Source organism: Nothobranchius furzeri, chromosome 2 (genome assembly GCF_043380555.1).
Source record: "Nothobranchius furzeri strain GRZ-AD chromosome 2, NfurGRZ-RIMD1, whole genome shotgun sequence".
Taxonomy (NCBI): Eukaryota; Metazoa; Chordata; class Actinopteri; order Cyprinodontiformes; family Nothobranchiidae; genus Nothobranchius; species Nothobranchius furzeri.
The window spans coordinates 28,526,357-28,545,567 of record NC_091742.1 but is presented as its reverse complement, the minus strand read 5'-3'; the positions used below and the strand labels follow the sequence as shown (position 1 = coordinate 28,545,567).

At 42.8% G+C, this 19,211-nt stretch overlaps 1 protein-coding gene across 3 annotated transcripts in view; it reads left to right on the top strand.

Annotated features, from left to right (window-relative positions):
• Positions 1 to 19,211, top strand: part of cdk19 (cyclin dependent kinase 19) — an 85,486-nt gene that overhangs the window by 53,764 nt on the left and 12,511 nt on the right. For all 3 annotated transcript variants that reach the window (XR_008559781.2, XR_008559780.2, XM_015975516.3), the window contains exons 8-12: positions 6,395 to 6,538; positions 6,667 to 6,736; positions 6,814 to 6,886; positions 7,504 to 7,601; positions 7,673 to 7,751. Coding sequence is in view for 1 of the 3 variants with exons in the window: in XM_015975516.3 (XP_015831002.3) it covers positions 6,395 to 6,538; positions 6,667 to 6,736; positions 6,814 to 6,886; positions 7,504 to 7,601; positions 7,673 to 7,751 (464 nt within the window). In the remaining 2 variants the exon portion in view is untranslated. The remainder of the gene's footprint in view (positions 1 to 6,394; positions 6,539 to 6,666; positions 6,737 to 6,813; positions 6,887 to 7,503; positions 7,602 to 7,672; positions 7,752 to 19,211) is intronic.

Sequence of the window (19,211 nt, the reverse complement as noted above, 5' to 3'; positions counted from 1 at the left end):
TTACCCCTGTGAGGCAGAAAATATCTAACTGGTCAGATATTCACCTCAGCGTTTCGTGAGGCAGAAAACTCAGTGAAAATCAGGCGCACACGGCGAGCAATCTGCTGAGCAAACAGTCATTCGAGGCCGTTTGCTCAGCTGATTGCTCTCTTGTGTGGCAGGCTTAAACATCTTGCCAAAGGTTTGTAGTTGAAACAATGGCACATTTTCCAAAATGTTCATGTGCGTTGTCCTTGTGTTGTCTTTATGCATAAATAAATAGAATGATTTGTTCAAATTTACAATACTGGGACTTACCACACATGTCCTCAAAAACCCAGAGGTTTCCTCAAGTAGATAGACTGGATGGGCATGGAGAACAGTGGTATGCCTTGTGTGGACATCATGTAATTCCTAAGAAGATTATTAAGAGTGTAAATACTGTCAAGTTTTTACTTAATGCCAAACTGCTCTGACCAATTTTCCAAGACAGTGATATCTGCATCTAAATCCAATGATAAACTGCTGAATTCAAAAGTTAATTTGAAGTGTTTAACATTACATAATACGGAGGGGTATTAGGGCCACTGAAGAAGAAAAAATTCTTAAAATAAATAAAGTCAGAACTCTGACATTTATCTCAGTATTCAATTGTTTCCTTCAGTGGCCCTAATACTGCCTTATTGCCTAAGAGTATTAGAGTAACTGAAGAAAAAGAAAAGAATTGAGAAAAAAAGTCAGATAATTTCAAAATTCTGGGATTAAAGTCAGAATTCTGACTTTTTTCATGAACCTAAAACCAAACAAACAAAAAACTATTTAGGAATTTTTTTTGTTAAAAAAAAATCAAAACAAACGAACAAAAAAAAAGCCTGAATTTTAAGATTTAAGTCAGAATTCTGATCCCCCCTCATAATCTTCCCCAATTTCCCTTTTTTTTTGTCAGAACTCTGAGATTAAACTCAGATTTATGACTTATTTTCTCAGAATTCTACATTTTTTTCCATCAGTGGCTCTAATACTCATAGCATAAAGGCATTACCTGTAAATTGTATATTCACCAGTTTTAAAAGACAAATCTGTATTAGGGCTGTCGCGGTAACCGCAAGAAGAAAATATTGCGATATTAAGAAACCCACCGCGCTGCAGGACGTGCCACCGCCATTACCGCACTTGATTAAATCTCGCGACAGCGCATGCTGAGAGGTAAAGTCCGTGCTGATTGAGGAGATAGTACACATGGAAGATGGAGGGAGCGGTGTCAGTGCGTCAGCTGCAGCCCAGCCGGAGACCTTGGAGCAGGCAGTGCTGCCACCAGCGGCAAAGAAAAAAACGCTTGGAGACCTGCTGAAGTCACGGACAAGCACGTCATCTGGAACCATCCCGAAGAGAGTTAGAGCCGAGCTGGAGCTCACTTGCTACCTGCAGGAGGAACCCATTGACCCTAATGAAAACCCTCTGACATGGTGGCGCAACAAACATGGGAGATTTCTATTGCTCTCCAAAGTCGCACGTAAGTACGTGTGTATTTGCGCAACAAGCGCACCATCCGAGAGGGTTTTTAGTGTCGCTGGAAATGTTGTCACCCCTCTCAAACCGCATAAGGTTAACATGCTGGTTTTCCTTGCGCATAACAAGGACATGACCGAGTTATGTTATTCTTGTGTGTGAAAGTGAAATGACAGTGCCTAGGACATCTCATTTTGTATACTTTATTTTAAACTACAAAACAAAACGGGCACTTTTTTATTTCTGTTATATGTTGCAGCCAAATTTGCATTTCAAAGTTAAATCTCCTGAATGTTGTTTTTATGTTCAGTCAGAAAATGCCGTAACTGCCCTTCGATCTGCATTCAATAAAGTGTTAAAAATGGCCATGTATTTTTTCTAACATTTTTTAAATATGTAAGCACAATGTTTCAAAGGAAATATTGACATGAGTTTAGTAATCAACAAACAAATTTGCTAAGTACATAAATAAAAACGGGGTGCAATAATATCGCAAACCGCAATATTGAGCTGCCCTGACTCACCGCAGGGGGAATTCCTCAACCGCGACAGCCCTAATCTGTATACATATATACATACATACATATATAGTCATGTTATTTAGGATGCGCCATCAAAAATGCAGATTGTGAGAATTACTCACCAGTGGTCTCACTTGTATGAACCTCTTGGGGGTCAACAGCAGCATGCCATCAATCTTGTGTGCAGAGAGTGGGGTTGGATCAGTGAAGTCTGACTGCAGATTCATAGACAGGCTTCCCAATGTGGCTGACAGCTCATAGGAACGCAGATGCTCTACATTTACACATCTACACCAAGAAGCATAATCAGTACAGAGATAGCAAACATTGTGAATCACAAGGTAGGTCTGTGTTAGTCTGCAAAATTTAGGCAGTCCTCCACTATATATATGAAGCTAAATCATCTAAATTATATATATATATGTGTGTGTGTGTGTGTGTGTGTGTGTGTGTGTGTGTGTGTGAGGAGATTCAAGTGTAATTTGACTTATCCACACAAAGCTAAAAACATAACATTTAAAGAAAAGAATCTGGAGTAACAGTGTACAGCAAGGACAAAATTACAACACTAAAATACTGTGAAATTAATAGAAACAGCGTTCTGCATTCAAGATATGTGCAACTGAGCACTATTTAATTTGATGATAAAAACATTAACAAAATTTGTATGTCTATGCGTGTATTAAATAAAACTTTTCACAAAAACTGACAAACTCCCGCGAGCTAACTGAACTTACCGTTTTTTTTTTTTTTTGTCCTCAGAACATCACCTTTTAAAAAAACTATGGAGGGGACAAAAATGGAGGGAAGGAGGGAACATAGCATCGAGATCAGCACCGCTTCGTCTCTTGCAGTCACAATCCTCTTCTACGGTTAAAAAAGCAGGCTGCTTGCAAAGCTATCGCACGGGTGCTATGGGGAAATAGTTTACAACACAGACTGATTTTTTCATCGCTGTACAAGAGACCACTGCTCATTTACTTTTAATAAGTGGACGTTTAAGTTTGACTTGGTGGCGCTGAACTCCCGCTTTTATTTTTTTCTCAGAAGTCACGTTTAAAAAACTACAATGGAGGGGACAAAAATGGAGGGAATAAGTCTCTAGAAGTCTAATAAAAAAGTATCTAAAGTAATGCTAACCTTTAATAATGAGATAGTGCTGCTCATTTAATTTAATAAACGGACTTTAGTCGCACACAAAGTTAATAACACAGCTAACTCATGCAATGACTTAGCATATTAGCTTGCTACATGGCCAACATTACTCACCATGTCCGTCTTAAAAACATTTACAACATTTAAGCAACTTTTATGGTGGCTACTTACATTTAGCTCAGTGGTGCAGAACGAGTGACTGTCGAATGCAGATGCAGAACAGAAGCGCGACCTCCGACGGTTAATGCACCTCTGACCCTCGCTCTTCTTCTCCGTCTGCTGAGAAGCTTCGCCTTCGAGAGCTGACTGAGCAAATGCTACAAAATAAAAGCACTTCCTGTGCGTGTAATTTCACAATAATTCGTAATTTCATGCTTAATATGTTATTTAGGACAGACAGACAGAGTAGTTATTTCAAAATAAGGCAAAGTTTCAAGCAAGGATAAACTTAATATGGAGGAAGTGATTATGTTAAACAGAAAGGACATGTCAAAAAGGACTGATTTCAAAACATATAAAGCTTTACAACAGGATTTGATTGTTAAGAATATAGATATTAAAGAAAAATGGGAACTGGAAGTGAACATAATGATAACAGATGAGGAATGGGAGGAAACACTTGAAGCAGGCCATTAACTAATAGTCCGTCTTGGAGGGAATTTGAATGGAAGGTGAAGATGCATGCTTTAAAACTCCACTTATCATGTCTAAATAGTAATGTTCCAAATTTATGTTGGAGAAAATGCGGGCTAGTGGGAGACTTTTCACATATACTTTTGGACTGCCCTAAATTCATACCATTCTGGGAAGGTGTTAGGGAGAAATTGAAAGAACCTTGAAGGTGAAATTACAATTTAAGTTAAAATGGTTTGTACTGGGAATGCTGTACCAAAAATCACACACACATAATGGAGACATATGTAATCAGAATTCTGCTTATGACTGCCAAGAAGTGTATTGCAGTTTTATGGCTGGACACAGAACCCCCAAGGGTGGCACAGTGGAGAGACAGAGTTAGACAGGTCTACAAAATGGAACAAATTAATGCAAGACTATGACTGGGACTAGGGAAATTTGTAAAAATTTGGGAACCAATAAAACAAATGTTAGAAAGATAGTACTCTCATGTGAAAATTATTATTATTAATTTTTATTTATTTTTTTATTTATGTATTTTTGTCTTTTGGGTGAGTTATTTAGCTAGATCAAAGTAAAATGTAGAATGTAGTAGAGAGCAGATAAGATGAATACAGAGAAAGCTTGTCAGAACTATATGTACTGATTGGTGACTTGGTTAAGTTGGATAGATCTTATGGCCACAAGGAAATTCAAACTTTGTTCAGGGAAACACTGCCCTGGAGAAGGGAAGAAGAAACTCAAATGCATCTCCATGTAAATGTTGTTGTTCTAATTCAAAAATAAAAAGTTCCAAATATATATATATATATATATATATATATATGTATGTATATACTTATATTATATATAAGTATTATATAAGTATATATATATATATATACATATATAATACTTATATATATATATATATATATATATATATATATATACTTATATAATACTTATATATAATATAAGTATATATATATATATATATACTTATATATTATATATAAGTATGTATATATATACACTTATATATATAAGTGTATATATATATATACTTATATATATAATATATAAGTATATATATATATATATATATATATATATATATATATATATATACTTAGATATTATATATATAAGTATATATATATATTATATAGATACTTAGATATTTATTATATTATATAAGTATATATATATATATATATATATATATATATATATATATATATATATTAAGTATACTTACACATTACTTGGTGAAATATACTTCTGATAGAGTCAAGTACAAGTATAGTCTAAATGTAAGTAAACTTTAATGTAAGTATGTATTAAAGTATACTTAGTAGTATTTAAAAAATGTACTCGGATAACTATACTTCTGATAAGTACATTGAAAGTAAACTTGGAAGTATACTGTATTCATTTTTAGTATACTTCAAGTATACTTCAGTGTACTTCTTTTTGGTAAGGGTACCTTTGGCCAGACGTTTGTTTACTATTTATCTTGCTATAGGCTAACCTACATAGAAGAATACCAGCATGAAAGGGCACATGAAGGGGGGGGGGGGGGGTCTTTAGCCAAGACAAAAGTAGAGTGAGGCGATCAGATGAGAAACACACTTTTAAGAATATTCTTTATTTCACCAGGTGAGAGACTCATTAAGATGTCAAATCTAATTTGCAAGAGTGACCTGGTCCAGGACGACATCATGAAAACAATCCAGGAAATTACGCAAAATCACATGTTACAACCATCGGCATACTGTATTTACCATGGACAAATAATGTCCATAGGCTCAAATGATAAGTCTTTTAGAGAAAATGGGAGGTTCCCACCACCGCCATTTTGAATGTGTCACACGCCCAGACTGTCCAAAATAGGAAAAGAGGTAGAGCTGAGGGTGGGACTGTTACAACTGGAACAGGGTTGGAACAAATGAACCAATGTAGCTACTAGCTAACTTAGCTTACCCAAGAAGCTAATGGACCATTCCCATCTGTACCGGGTCGGCCCGGGCCGGGTAGCGTACGCTGTTTACATATCTGGGTGGCCTGGTATTTTTCCGGGCCAACCAAGGCTCATTCTCAGCCCTCTTCTCGAGGGGGTCTGCTTCAGGCCGACCAGGGCCAACACACCCACTGCTGACAGCAAATTCACACCTTCCATTAGAGCAAGCCTCTGATTGGTGGGTAGAATCAGCCCACATGGGCTTAAGACAAGGATGTGTGGAATCAACCGGGCCAGGCTGGGGCCGACTGGGGCTACCCGGCCCGGGCCGACCCGGTACAGATGGGAATGGCCCATAAGAAGTGGCTCTGGGGTTCGGAGCCGGCCGCTTACATAAGATCATGTTTCTCCTCGGTTGGAGATCAGCGTGAGATTAGCTGCATGCTAACTCAAGCTAGCAGAGATTTTTAAGGCACTTTTGGCTCGAGAAATGCTGTAAAAGGAACTCAAAAATCAACTCAAAGAGCAGAAACACAAATTATAGGTCCCAGAGAGTTCAGCAAGACAAAACCAGCTGATCACTGTGCGTGTGTGTGTGTGTGTGTGTGTGTGTGTGTGTGTGTGTGTGTGTGTGTGTGTGTGTGTTTGTTAGATATTTGGGCAATTGGCTGCATCTTTGCAGAGCTCCTAACATCAGAGCCCATCTTTCACTGTCGCCAGGAGGACATCAAGACCAGTAACCCCTTCCATCATGACCAGTTAGACCGAATATTCAGCGTCATGGGTTTTCCTGCAGGTCTACACACACACACACACACACACACACACACACACACACACACGAGTAATCGTGAGTACCTGTGTAAGGCTTTATTTAGAGTGTGATGTTTTTGGGAAACCAGCTCGTTGGTTTGTTTTCTGTAGATAAAGATTGGGAGGACATAAGGAAGATGCCCGAGTACCCCACCCTGCAAAAAGACTTCAGGAGGACAACGTGAGTGGACACTGGGACGTCGAACACTTTTAACTTCTTTCACTGAACGTCACACAAGGTGACTGTTCTCCTCACAGGTATGCAAACAGCAGCTTGATCAAGTACATGGAGAAGCACAAAGTCAAGCCTGACAGCAAAGTTTTTCTGTTGGTGAGTGTTTAGGATGTGGGACCGGGGTTCACTCTGTCACACACACCCTGTGGAGATCGGTTCAGGTCTGCTACACAGAACAGGATTCAGTCACAGACGCGTTAATTATGATTATTTACACGTTTAATCACAGCTTGCATTTCAAGCATAGGCCGAATATCACTGATGCACACAACAACGCACGGTGCTCAGCTAACTGAAAATGGACTCATTTGAAGAAACTGGTTTGCTTGGACTGCTGCAGTATTTGGTAAACATGTCCGCCTCTTCTCTTAACTTGTAAAAATAAAAGCAAAGCTCCTGAAAACTACGGAGCTCGTGTGGCGGACATTTTGCAGAGATCTTCTCTGATCTCTGCTGCTGCTGCCCGGTGGCACAGGAGACCACAAAAGCTGAGGTAAGCTAAACTTTTAGCATTTACGTAGCATTTGTGCAGCGCTGAAAGCACCAGACAGAATAACGTGTTGGTCTTATCAGTAGTTTATGAAAGTCAGACGAACAGCTGGGAGAACGCGTTCACAAACAGCGTGTCCTAACGTTCATACGCTCTCACGCTGAGGAAACAGTCCAACATCTGGTGGCTTGTCTCTGTACTAAAGTCTTCTTTCTCCATGCAGCTTCAGAAACTCCTCACCATGGACCCGACAAAGAGAATCACCTCAGAACAGGCATTGCAGGACCTCTACTTCCTGGAAGAGCCCCTACCAACCACAGAGTGAGCTCTCCTGAACTTGTGACATCACCCCCCCCCCCCACGCTCCTTTAACTGATCTGTTTCACCTGCAGTGTGTTTGCTGGCTGTCAGATCCCCTACCCGAAGAGAGAGTTTCTTAATGAAGACGAGCCGGAGGAGAAGACAGAAAAGGTAATCTACTTTCAGATCACATGTACGTCGTTAACCAAGGCTGGGAATCCATTAAAATAAACTAATTAATCGCAAATCTGAAAAAAAATTATCGCAATTAATTATCATTTTTTTCCTGAAAAAGCAAGCGTTAAACATGCAAGAATATACAAGAGAGGTTCATTTAGGACGTGCATAAGTTGTTGAAGTGTGTAAAGTCACTGAATCCTGTCTTTAACAGAGAAAACCTAAAATCAAATCCAGTTTCTGTTCAAAAACGTTGTTAGAAAAAGCCTATTGTCTACAGGTGGTTCAGAACGCCTGTGCTCGGCTTCTGACCAAGTCCTCCAAACACACCCACATCACCCCGCTTCTCCTCCAGCTTCACTGGCTGCCAGTCAACTTCAGGGTTCATTTCAAGATCCTGGTTCTGGTCTATAGGGCCTTACATGGACAAGCACCATCTTACATTGGTGACCTTCTTAGTCCCTACACCCCCAGCAGGTCCCTGAGGTCCAGTGACCAAAGCCTACTGGTTGTGCAGCACCAGGCTAAAGGTCAAAGGTGACAGATCATCTGCTGCTGTGGCCCCCAGACTCTGGACCTCTCTCCCCCTGAGCCTGAGATCAGTGGACTCAGTGGTCTCCTTTAAAAAGCAGCTGAAGACTCACTTGATCAAGCTGGTTTTTGTATGACCTTCTTTACCACTCTTTCTTTATTTGTGACAACCAGGGCTGGAGGACCCGTGAAAGCACCAGACACAGTAAGACGCTTTAAAGTTTTTATTTGAGAACACACAGGGGAGTGTTACCAGTCTGTAGGAAGGGCAGAAGCAGAAGGCTTGGTCAGGAGGGGAAATCCAGAGGCAGAGTCCATGTAACAGATCCAAGGTCAGGAGTCCAGAAGATCAGAAACTATGAGATAATCCAGTCAGGGAGCAGGCAGGTGGCAAGGTCGAGGTTCAGAAGCAAGGTCAGGAACTGGAGGTGTAGGCAGGGTTTTAGAATGCTGGAGAATCTACTAACAAATGCTCTCAAAAATCTGGCACTGGCTTGGTGTTTTTCCCTGATGTTATATAGAGGTGGTTGCAGGTGGAGCTGATGAGTTAATGTGAGACAGGTGGTTTGAATCAGGTAGATGATGAGCTGGTTGTGGTTGCTGGGGAAACCGGGCCTGGCTGGAGCGGTGGCCTGACATTATTCTGCTCTCCCCACCTATTCCACCTTCCTCAGGATCCACTGATTTCCCTCTTTCCTGTTCACTCGCTCTCTTTCTTAACATTTTTTATCACAATTGCCTATTTTTGCTCATTTTAAATATATTTTTAAACATTTTCTAAATTCTTTTTTATTATTTTTACATTTTTTGTTTTTGTGAAGCGCCTCGTGTGATTTTTATCTTGAGAGGCGCTATAGAAATGATACTTTCTTCTTCTTCTTCTTCTTCTTCTAGTGTGTAAACAATGAACAGGAAATAATCTAGCACAGTTAGCTTATGTTGTTCAATGTAAATGTCATTTTCCACAGCATCAATTGAATTAGGGACACCTCGCTGGCATGGCCCCCAAATGCTTTGATACGGCCCTGGGTGGGTCGGAGTTTTAAAGGTGATCTGAATTGTATGGAATATATGAATATTATGAGCTCACAAATAATATTTACTTTATAACGTTAAAACATGTAATGGGATAAATAAATCCACCTACGTTGTCCTGTCTGTCTCTGGTCCTGCATCTGCCTGGCCGCGGCCGTGGAGCACGGATGATGAGCGCAGCAGAGATGCACGTCAGCCACCAACAAAAGACAGAAAGTACCGAAGCAGTTATGAACGATCGTGTGTTAAACATATTTTGGTGGCGCCGCTTTGAGGATGTTACTGTGGCCGAGCGCAAGAGGCTGATGCTGATGGAGCGCATGAGCGCTCTGCCTCGGTTCATCTTCTCCGCTCAGAAGAATCCTCGATGCTGAGTCCATAATATGGGTAGAAACCATCTTGTTTCAGGCTCAGTAAATGATGGTTAGCAATATTGTCCAGGAGGAAATATGGAGCCATTTTGGAGAATGGTGGCTCCGGGTTGGAGAGATGGTCAAATTAATTGCGTCATTTACTTTTAACACGTTAAAATAACAAAATTAACGCTAATAATTAATGCGCTAATTTTCCTGGCCCTATTATTAACCAATCCTGGTTCTCAAGATCTCCTATCCAGCTTGTTTTATATCTCACCCTGCTGATTCAGTGGCTACTACTACTACTACTCAGGCTCCGCAGAACACCACTAATCACCACTGATTCAAATCAGGCGTGTGGAAACAGGGAAACTTCTATAAGGCCTAGTCCACACGTAGCCGGGTTTTTTTAAAAACGAATATCCGCCCCTCCAGAAACTTGCATCCACACCACCTCGTTTTAAAAACAAACTCTGTCCACACGTACCCGGATGAATACGTTGTTAAGGACATGCCAGACCTGTAGGCGGCAGTACTTCCCCCGTTCTTAACCTCGTCCTTCGTCTGTGGTCTTCCTCAAGGAGCAGTAATTCCGCTTGCAAAAACAAACAAGCAAAGAGCGCTTGGACAATTGATAAAGCGAGCGCAGCTCTGAGGGCGTCCATGCTGTCGGCTAGTGTAAACACAGGTCGCACACGTGATGTCAGCATTTTTTTGTCGTGGAAAGTGACGTTGCGGACCTTAAAACTCCGGTTTTGTCTGTCCACACGCAGACACCCAAAACGGAGAAAACGCAGATCTTCACTTTGGCCGGAGTTTTTAAAAAGATCCATTTTCGTGTGAAAAACTCCGTTTTCGTGTGGATGACAGGCCAAAACATAGAAAAATATCTACGTTTTGGCAGATCCCCGGCTACGTGTGGACAGGGCCTTAGATGCTGGGTAGGAGATCTCGAGGACCAGGATTGGACACGAAAAAAAAATTGTGAATTAAATTGCAATTAGATTATTTTCCTAAATCGTTCAGCCCCAGTCATGATCACGTGTGGAATGTCCGCCGGGCTCCGGCTGCTGACGATACTCAGTTATTTTTATCCACTAACCCTGATGAACCTGATCGGTTAGTTAGAGAACAGGCTTGTTGGCTGACTGAACTTTCTGCTTTTTGATTGAGAACTTAAACTTTCAAACTTGGGTCAGACCCAAACGTGGACGTTCTGAGGCTGAATGATGAAGGTGTACAGTTAGCTTTAGTAACACTTGAGTGCCCATGATGTATCCTGACAGAATCGGCGTTACAGCGGAACAAAGGAAAGGACGAGGAACACTAGCTGGTCCCAGGATGATGACAGCATAATCATCTAGGACGGGGTTATTCAGTTCTGGGCCTCGATCCAGCATGTTGTGGTTTTAACTCTGTTTCAACACACCTGATTTTAGTCAGCAGGCTTCTGCAGAGCCTGATGAGCTGCTGCACAGGTGATCCAACCACTGAGTCAGGTGTGTTGGAGCAGAGGAACCACTAAACATGCCCTCCAGGCCTGGAATTGAATACCCCTGATCTGGAAGATAGAAGAGGAGTTGATGGGAAATGAGTGGACTGAGGTTGGAGTGGTGAAAAGGTGAGCGGATCCTCCTCAGAACACTCTGGGTCTGCAGTGTACCATTGGTCACGTCTTCCTCTGTCCTCACTGGCTGTGATGCACTTGGATGTAATCATCCGCCCTCTGTTTTAACGAAGGTCACAGCTGCTCCTAAACATTGTGCTCTAGTTACGCGATGCAGGGGCTTTAGCACACCAGACAGGTGTGGACACCTGTTGGTGTGAAACAGCAGATGCAATGATGATCGGTTCCCTTCAGCAGTGCTGATTCTGAGGACTGTGCAGCCCATAATAGTCTGTCTCTTAGCATCCCGCTCAGTTATTTTTGCGGCGGAATAAATCACTAAATGGATTCAGCTGTGACTTTGCCTGAGGCAGGGACACACTGTCCATGTGGGGACGACGCTGACCTTCATGGGTTCTGTCTCACATGGTTGCATTTTCAGCCTGTCGTGACCATGAGGGGCGACAGTGGCACTGAGGTTAGGGGTTCACACATAACACATGGGTTGCTGGTTCAAATCCAGTCTCCATCAGTGTTAGTCAGAGGTCGCACTAGACATTTTTGTTGTCCGTCAGTTTGACGGACAGGGTTTAAAGAACTGTCATGATCTTTTTTTCCGTCACTTTCATTTCTGGAAAAACAAGTTAACATTCAATAACGTTTAATTTTCATTCATTTTAGTTCATATTTAATATAAATGAGCTGACCTGAGTGCCCCAGTAATGTATAAACAATGCAGGAAAAGACGTGAACTGGTCACCTGCTTGTGCGTAGTCAAATGTCTTAACGGGGCTTCCTGGAGAGGCGGTAATCAGGAGGTTCTGGACTTTTGCGTCAGCCAGACTTGTGGCTGTTTTAAAGTTGTTCTGGATGAGTCTGTGCTCCACTGCCACACTGGATATGGGAGTAATAAGCGCTACTTCAGCCTAAGTTTTAAAATCACTTCTGCCACACTGCCAAATCAGTCAATCAAAGATACTTGATTAATCCCAGAGGGAAATTAGAGTTTCAGTTCACACAATTCAGAGATCAGACATACATGGGCAAGACACATGACAAGAATTGGTGACTGTGGTCATTCACAACCCTGAGTCGTGCTACCTTAATAGAGATAAGAAGGTAACATGAGGATTGGTTCAGGTGGAGGGAAAAAAGGCACTTCAGAGTTACCCTCCAACGGGAGGGCAGCTTTGCTCTGCAAAAAAAAAAAACATCTCAGACAGATATGCAACAGACTTCAGACATTACACAACATAAATGTCCACTAGGTGGGGTGGTGGGTTGGGACTATCCCCACTTCAGCTCCTGCAGCCACGATAAGCAGCGCATGTCACCTCAGTGTGGATAAAGGGGAGGAGCATTGAGGGTTGGAGAGTTGCAGTGACCCTGGAACGTTTCAGCGGCCTTCCCGCAGTCCCGCCCAGGCTGGGAAAGGAGACAGAGTTGAGTTGCCATAGCGACGGCACATTCCACATACCTTCGGGGGGGGGGGGGGGGGGGGTTTGTTGGAGCCTTGCAGGCTCAAGGGCGCCAGATTCCGATTAGAAATTGTTTTGGGGCCAGACAGAGATAATCTCCTCTCTGTCTTACAGTCTGTTGGTTCTCACCTCTCAAAATCCCAATAATGGACGTTAATCTATCCCAATCCGTGCTGATTCGTCCACTCTCTCCTTGATGGCATCCATCTTTTGTGCCATTAATGAATCTCGGCCAAAGTCCCAAGCTTACGATTCATCTAGACAATTATGTGAGTCGGTGAATTCACAGCGTGGTGCAATCCATCTCTGAGCTCCGGGATCAGGCCAAAATTCCTCGACAGCTCGTTAATTTTCTGGTAAGCCAGGTAGCCTCCATGGCCAATGAGCAGGAAACCTGACACCAACACCACGAATATCCACACGTCTTCAGAGTCCTCCACAGACAGCTGAGATAAACAAATCAAGTTCCACTGTTTCCAGGAGTCCATGATGTGTCCAACTGGGTCTGTTCCAGAGGGACATCCGGGAGCCCCTTCTCCCGGTCTCATTGTTGAAAAAATTTTATCAATCGCGTTGAGAGACCAACTGACGAGATCACACTAAAAACCAATGGCATTTTAGTGAATTTCAGTTTCCAGTTTCCAGAAAAAATGCAGAAGCAGCCGTAGACCCAGCACCCACAGACAGACAAAGACCTTGAGGATAAGATGTGGAGGAGAGGAGGAAAAAAGCGTCTGCACCCTCCAAGAGCCGGAAGAAGAAGCTCTGATTAAAGAGCCAGTCACACCTAGATGAACTTGTTTTAGCTGATAACCTGTATAGATGAGTGTCTAATGGTGCTGTACACGTGTGTAATCATTAGTTTTGTGCAACTTACTCTAAATTTAATATTTCAGCCCCAAACCCATAGTTCTATCTCCGTCTTCAGGTTAAAACTCTGCTCCACATTTATATGGATGAGCTGCTCCTTCTGAACAGGACCAACCGAGATTTTGCACACTCCGCTGCCCTCTGCTTTACGGAAACGTGGCTCAGTGACTTGACTCCTGATAATGGCTTATACCTGCCCGGGTTTTGTTTACATCGCGCAGACCGGGAAAAAGAGCCATCAGGGAAGACGAAAGGAGGTGGAATCTGCTTCTACATTAATGAATGTTGGTGTACAGACGCTACAGTTCTCAGTAAACATTGTAGCTCAAACTTGGAGACAATATTTTTGAACTGTAAGCCGTTTTACTCCCTGCGGGAAATATCATCATTCATTTTGATTGGAGTGTACGTACATCCTCAAGCAGATGTGAGTGTTGCACTGCAGACTCTCGCCGATCAAGTTACCTCCACAGAGAACAAATACCCAGACTCAGTGCTCATTATTTTGGGTGATTTCAATCAGGCTAAACTTAATACCGAACTACCGAAATACAGACAGCACATCAGATGTCCGACTAGAGGCAAAAACATACTGGATCATTGCTACACAGTTCTTAAAGGGGCATACCACTCTGTCCCTCGTGCAGCTCTCGGCCTCTCTGACCATAATTTGATTCATCTTATCCCCACTTATAAACAAAAACTAAAATCTGTAAAGCCAGCCATCAGGACAGTGAGGAAATGGACAAATGAAGCAAAAGAGGAGTTACAGGACTGTTTTGATTGTACGGACTGGAGAGTATTTGCAGATGCCACAGGTGATCTGAACGAGCTAACAGACACTGTGACATCCTTCATCATCTTCTGTGAGGAAGTGTGTGTGCCAACAAAGACTTTTCGCACCTTTAATAACAACAAGCCATGGTTTACAGCAACTCTGAGCCAGTTGAGACGGGCAAAGGAGCAGGCTTATAGGGCAGGAGACAGGCCCCTGTACAAATCACTCAGGAACACGTTGAACAAGGAGATCAGAGCTGCTAAAATTAAGTATGCAGCAAAGCTGAAAACCCAGTTTTCAGCCAACAACCCCACATTATTGTGGAGAAACATTCAGCAAATTACCAACTACAGGAGACCATCCTCCATTTCTGATGCTAATCATGGCCTTGCTGAGGAGCTAAATGGCTTTTACTGTCGCTTTGAGGAAAAGAATGTCACACCCCTCCTCCACTCCAGCATAGCGGCAGCCGCCACCCCTCACCTGGACACTCTTACTCCTCTTTCCTCTAAATCACAAGCTGCGTTCCTTGTGAAGGAAGAGGATGTCTGCAACATCTTTAGGAGACAGAAAGTACGGAAGGCACCAGGCCCAGATGGAGTAACTCCTTCCTGCCTCAGGACATGTGCTGTCCAACTAGCACCTGTCTTCACAACGATATTCAACAGATCGCTGGAGCTGTGTGAGGTTCCATCATGCTTCAAAAGCTCCACTATCATCCCAGTACCCAAGAAATCCTCCCCTACAGAATTGAATGACTACAGACCCGTGGCTTTGACATCAGTAGTCATGAAGTCCTTTGAGCGCTTGGTGCTGTCCCATCTTAAAAGCACCACAGGCCACCAGCTGGATCCCCTGCAGTTTGCATATAGGGCAAACAGGTCAGTGGATGATGCAATTAACATGGGGCTGCACTTCATCCTGGAACATCTTGATCAACCAAGGACCTACGCAAGGATATTGTTTGTGGATTTTAGCTCTGCTTTTAACACCGTTATACCAGAAATCCTCACCTCAAAGCTCTCTCAGCTCACTGTTTCCCCTGCTATGTGTCAGTGGATTTCCAGCTTCCTGACAAATAGGAGCCAGCATGTGCGGTTGAACAATGTTACATCTGGCACAAGGTTGATAAGCACCGGTACACCACAGGGGTGTGTCCTTTCTACACTGCTCTTTTCATTGTACACCAATGACTGCACCTCTAAGGACACAGCTGTAAAAATCCTGAAATTTGCAGATGACACCACTGTCATTGGGCTCATCCAGGATGGTGATGAGTCTGCTTATCAGCGAGAAGTTGAGAGGCTGGTGGTCTGGTGTAGTCAGCACAATCTTGAGCTTAACACCCTTAAGACTGTGGAGATGGTTGTGGATTTTAGGAAGCTTCCCACAGTGCTGCCCCCCTCACAATATCCAACAGCCCAGTGTCAATGGTGGACTCATTCAAGTTCTTGGGAACTATCATTTCCAGGGATCTGAAGTGGGAAACAAACATCAACTCCATCGCCAAAAAGGCTCAGCAGAGGATGTATTTCTTACGGCAACTAAGGAAGTACGGCCTACCACAAGAGCTGCTGATCATCTTCTACACTGCTGCAGTCGAATCCATACTTTGCTCATCCATCACTGTCTGGTTTGGGTCAGCCACAAAAATGGACAAATGCAGACTACAGCGTATTATTAAAACAGCAGGAAAAATCATTGGTGCCCAGCTGCCCTCTGTCCAGGAACTGTACATCAGCAGGAGCAGGAAAAAGGCAGTGAATATTGTCCAAGATGCCACACATCCTGCATCTACTCTCTTCCATCTCCTCCCATCTGGCAGACGCGATAGATCGCTGTACACAAAAACCACCAGACACAAGAACAGTTTCTTTCCTTCAGCCATTTCTCTCCTGAATCTGTAGATTATTTTACCGTCCTTTTACTATAGTTTTTAATACTTAATCCGTATGCTTATGGATATGTGTGTGTGTGTGTGTGTGTGTGCGTGTGTGTGTGTGTGCGTGCGTGCGTGTGTGTGTGTGTGTGTGGGTATGTATATATGTATATAGGTGTGTGTGTAAATGAAAATGTGTGTGGGTATACATGTTCTTATGTGTTTTTAGGTATTTTTATTCTCATTTATTGTGGTTGTTGTATGTTTTAGAGAGCGAACATCTACCGAAGACAAATTCCTTGTAAATGTAATTTTACTTGGCCAATAAATCTGAAATCTGAATCTGAATATAGAACCAGCTGTGGCTGATGGCTACGCTGAAAAATGTGACGATGTCAGCAAAGTACTACGTGGCTGCACTGCACTGGTCTCCCGGTGAGGCAGCCACACCTCCACCTGCCTCAGCCACTCACCTGCAGATATGACACGTTGGCGCTCTGAGCCGCTCGCCTCCTTGAAGAAAACCCCCTCCTCTCCATTTCATCTAATGATTGTTAACAGGAAATCCTCCAGAACACTGCAGAATCTGTGTCTGCTCTTCTCCTGAGCGGTGAGTCTACTGTGAATGTGTGCTTGCGTGCACGCGCGAGTGCGCACGTGCTCGTTAACAACGCGTTTTTAGACTCCCGACAGCACACGCGGGAGGGTTGAGGGGGGTGCCATCGATACCTGCCTCAGTGTCGCTCTCTCGGTCCGCCAGCCTCTTACAGAAGCGTTTTCCTAACAGGAAGTGTGGATGAATTACGTCTCCACCCATGCCTCGACTCCCACTTTAACCATGAGCTGGCATACTCTCTAGGATTATGAATAACGGAGCACTCATAGAACAGAGTTCCTGGCTTTCACGTGACGTTGCATCTACGTCACCAAATGCAGATGGGGGTCCGGAAGTGGCCGGCGCTGCACAAAACCCTATTTACTTTGGTGACTGGGCGTTAAAATGCAGAAGTTCTATGTGGCGTACGGTTATTACAATCACTCTAACCGGGACAAAGACAAGCAAGTCCAAGTCCTGAATGTAGCCGAAGTGGATCGGTAATCTACGGCATTAAACAGGAGCTGAAATGGCCAACGCTGGAGTTTACAGCGGTCACTTTCTAACAGGTAAGAGCTTACCGAGTGTTTTATTACACAGTTGCTTAGAAACAGCCATAAAAACCACAGGTTAACAGTTTTATTCTGTTTTCACGTGTCCTCACTGCTAATGGCTTCAGAGTGCTGACGTAACCAACCTAAAATAAAACAGGCTTCCAGGCTTGTGAGAGGCATTCATTTGGTTTTCAAGTGTGATATGAGGCAGGCAGCAAAAGGTAGTTTGCTATGCAGATCACTTCTGCGCTTTCAGAGTGCTAACGTTTTCAGCAGCTAACTCAGTGCTGTAACATGGCGTTTATACCTAATTAAAATCAAACAAACTTACCAGTAATTTGGATTTAAAGGGGACCTAGAGTGCAGTTAATCAGCACTCTAAAACTGTGCTTTGAGCCTCTAAAAAGCTTAAAATATTTACTTTTGGCTCTCATCTGTCTCCGGAGCCCTGATATCGCCCTTTACTGAAAAGAAATGTTTACCCCTCCCACTCAGCCAGGACATAAATATGATAATGAGCTGCTTGCTGATTGGTTGGCTCCACAGAAGGTAGATCAGGGGTGTCAAGCTCATTTTAGCTCAGGGGCCACATTGAGGGAAATCTAGTCCCAAGTGGGCCGGACCGGTAAATTAAAAAAAAAACTTCAGATTGTTTTCTTTGTTTTAATACAATCAATATAAAACAAGGCTGGAGCCTGAGGACAGTGTATCCAAAATAGTACAAGTACAACACCTGAGATGTACTTGAAAATTTGAGAAAAAAAAAATCAATAAATTAAAAAAACATTCCTTAGTGATTCAAAGAGCTTACAGATCACATGGCTAGATCAGTTCCATGCAGCACTTAAAGTACATTTGACTCATTTTACTTTACATCTTTTAGCTTCACCAGCACATCAATATCAGAAGTCACATCCTGAGTGGCGGCCAACTTCAGGATGTGATTCAAGTTCTTGTGTGAGCCTTGAGCGCAGCTTTGTTTTATTTATACTCATTACAGAGGAAACCTGCTCACAAAGATATGTTTATTTTCACTCTACATTGTAAAGTATGAAAATAAAGTCTACACAACCATCTCGCGGGCCGGATTTAACCCACTTGCTGGCCGGATCCGGCCCGCGGGCCGCATGTTTGACACCCCTGAGGTAGATGCTCCAGTTACAGCCATGTGTAGCATTAGCAGCTGGTGGCAGCTAGTATCTTCCTAGCCTGTTATTAAAGATACGGACCAAATCGGGAATGAAGCCTCTTTTGAGACATCTCTTTTGACATACAGTCAACCAGTTTGCACGCTGCAAGCTGACACAGCCAGACGGCTCCCTAAGAGTCACATCCACTAAGGACGCGAACAAGCATTCCAGCTACTGTTGTGACCTGGAGACATCTCAAGACTGGACGGGTCATATCGGAGTTTAATCTACGAAATCCCAGTGCTGTGAGGTCCACCTGACTTCTGACAGTCCGGATCTGCGGGGGGTCTCCGCCAGGGTTTGTAGACACAGCAGATCGCGTCTGATACAGTTTTATTAATAATCAACTCTCTAGTTCATAGCAGACAACAAATTCTTTTACATCCAGATTTCACAATTTCTTTCAGATACAAAGATTCAGATAAACATTTAGCTTACATCACACCACCTACACATCACACTCCATCACCGCATATCCGCTCCATCACATCTCATTTTTCATATCTTGTCATGTATATTCGTTAGTTTGGAAAAGAATAAAATTCTTTTTTAACTATATACGTGAATCTGTCCGAATTAATA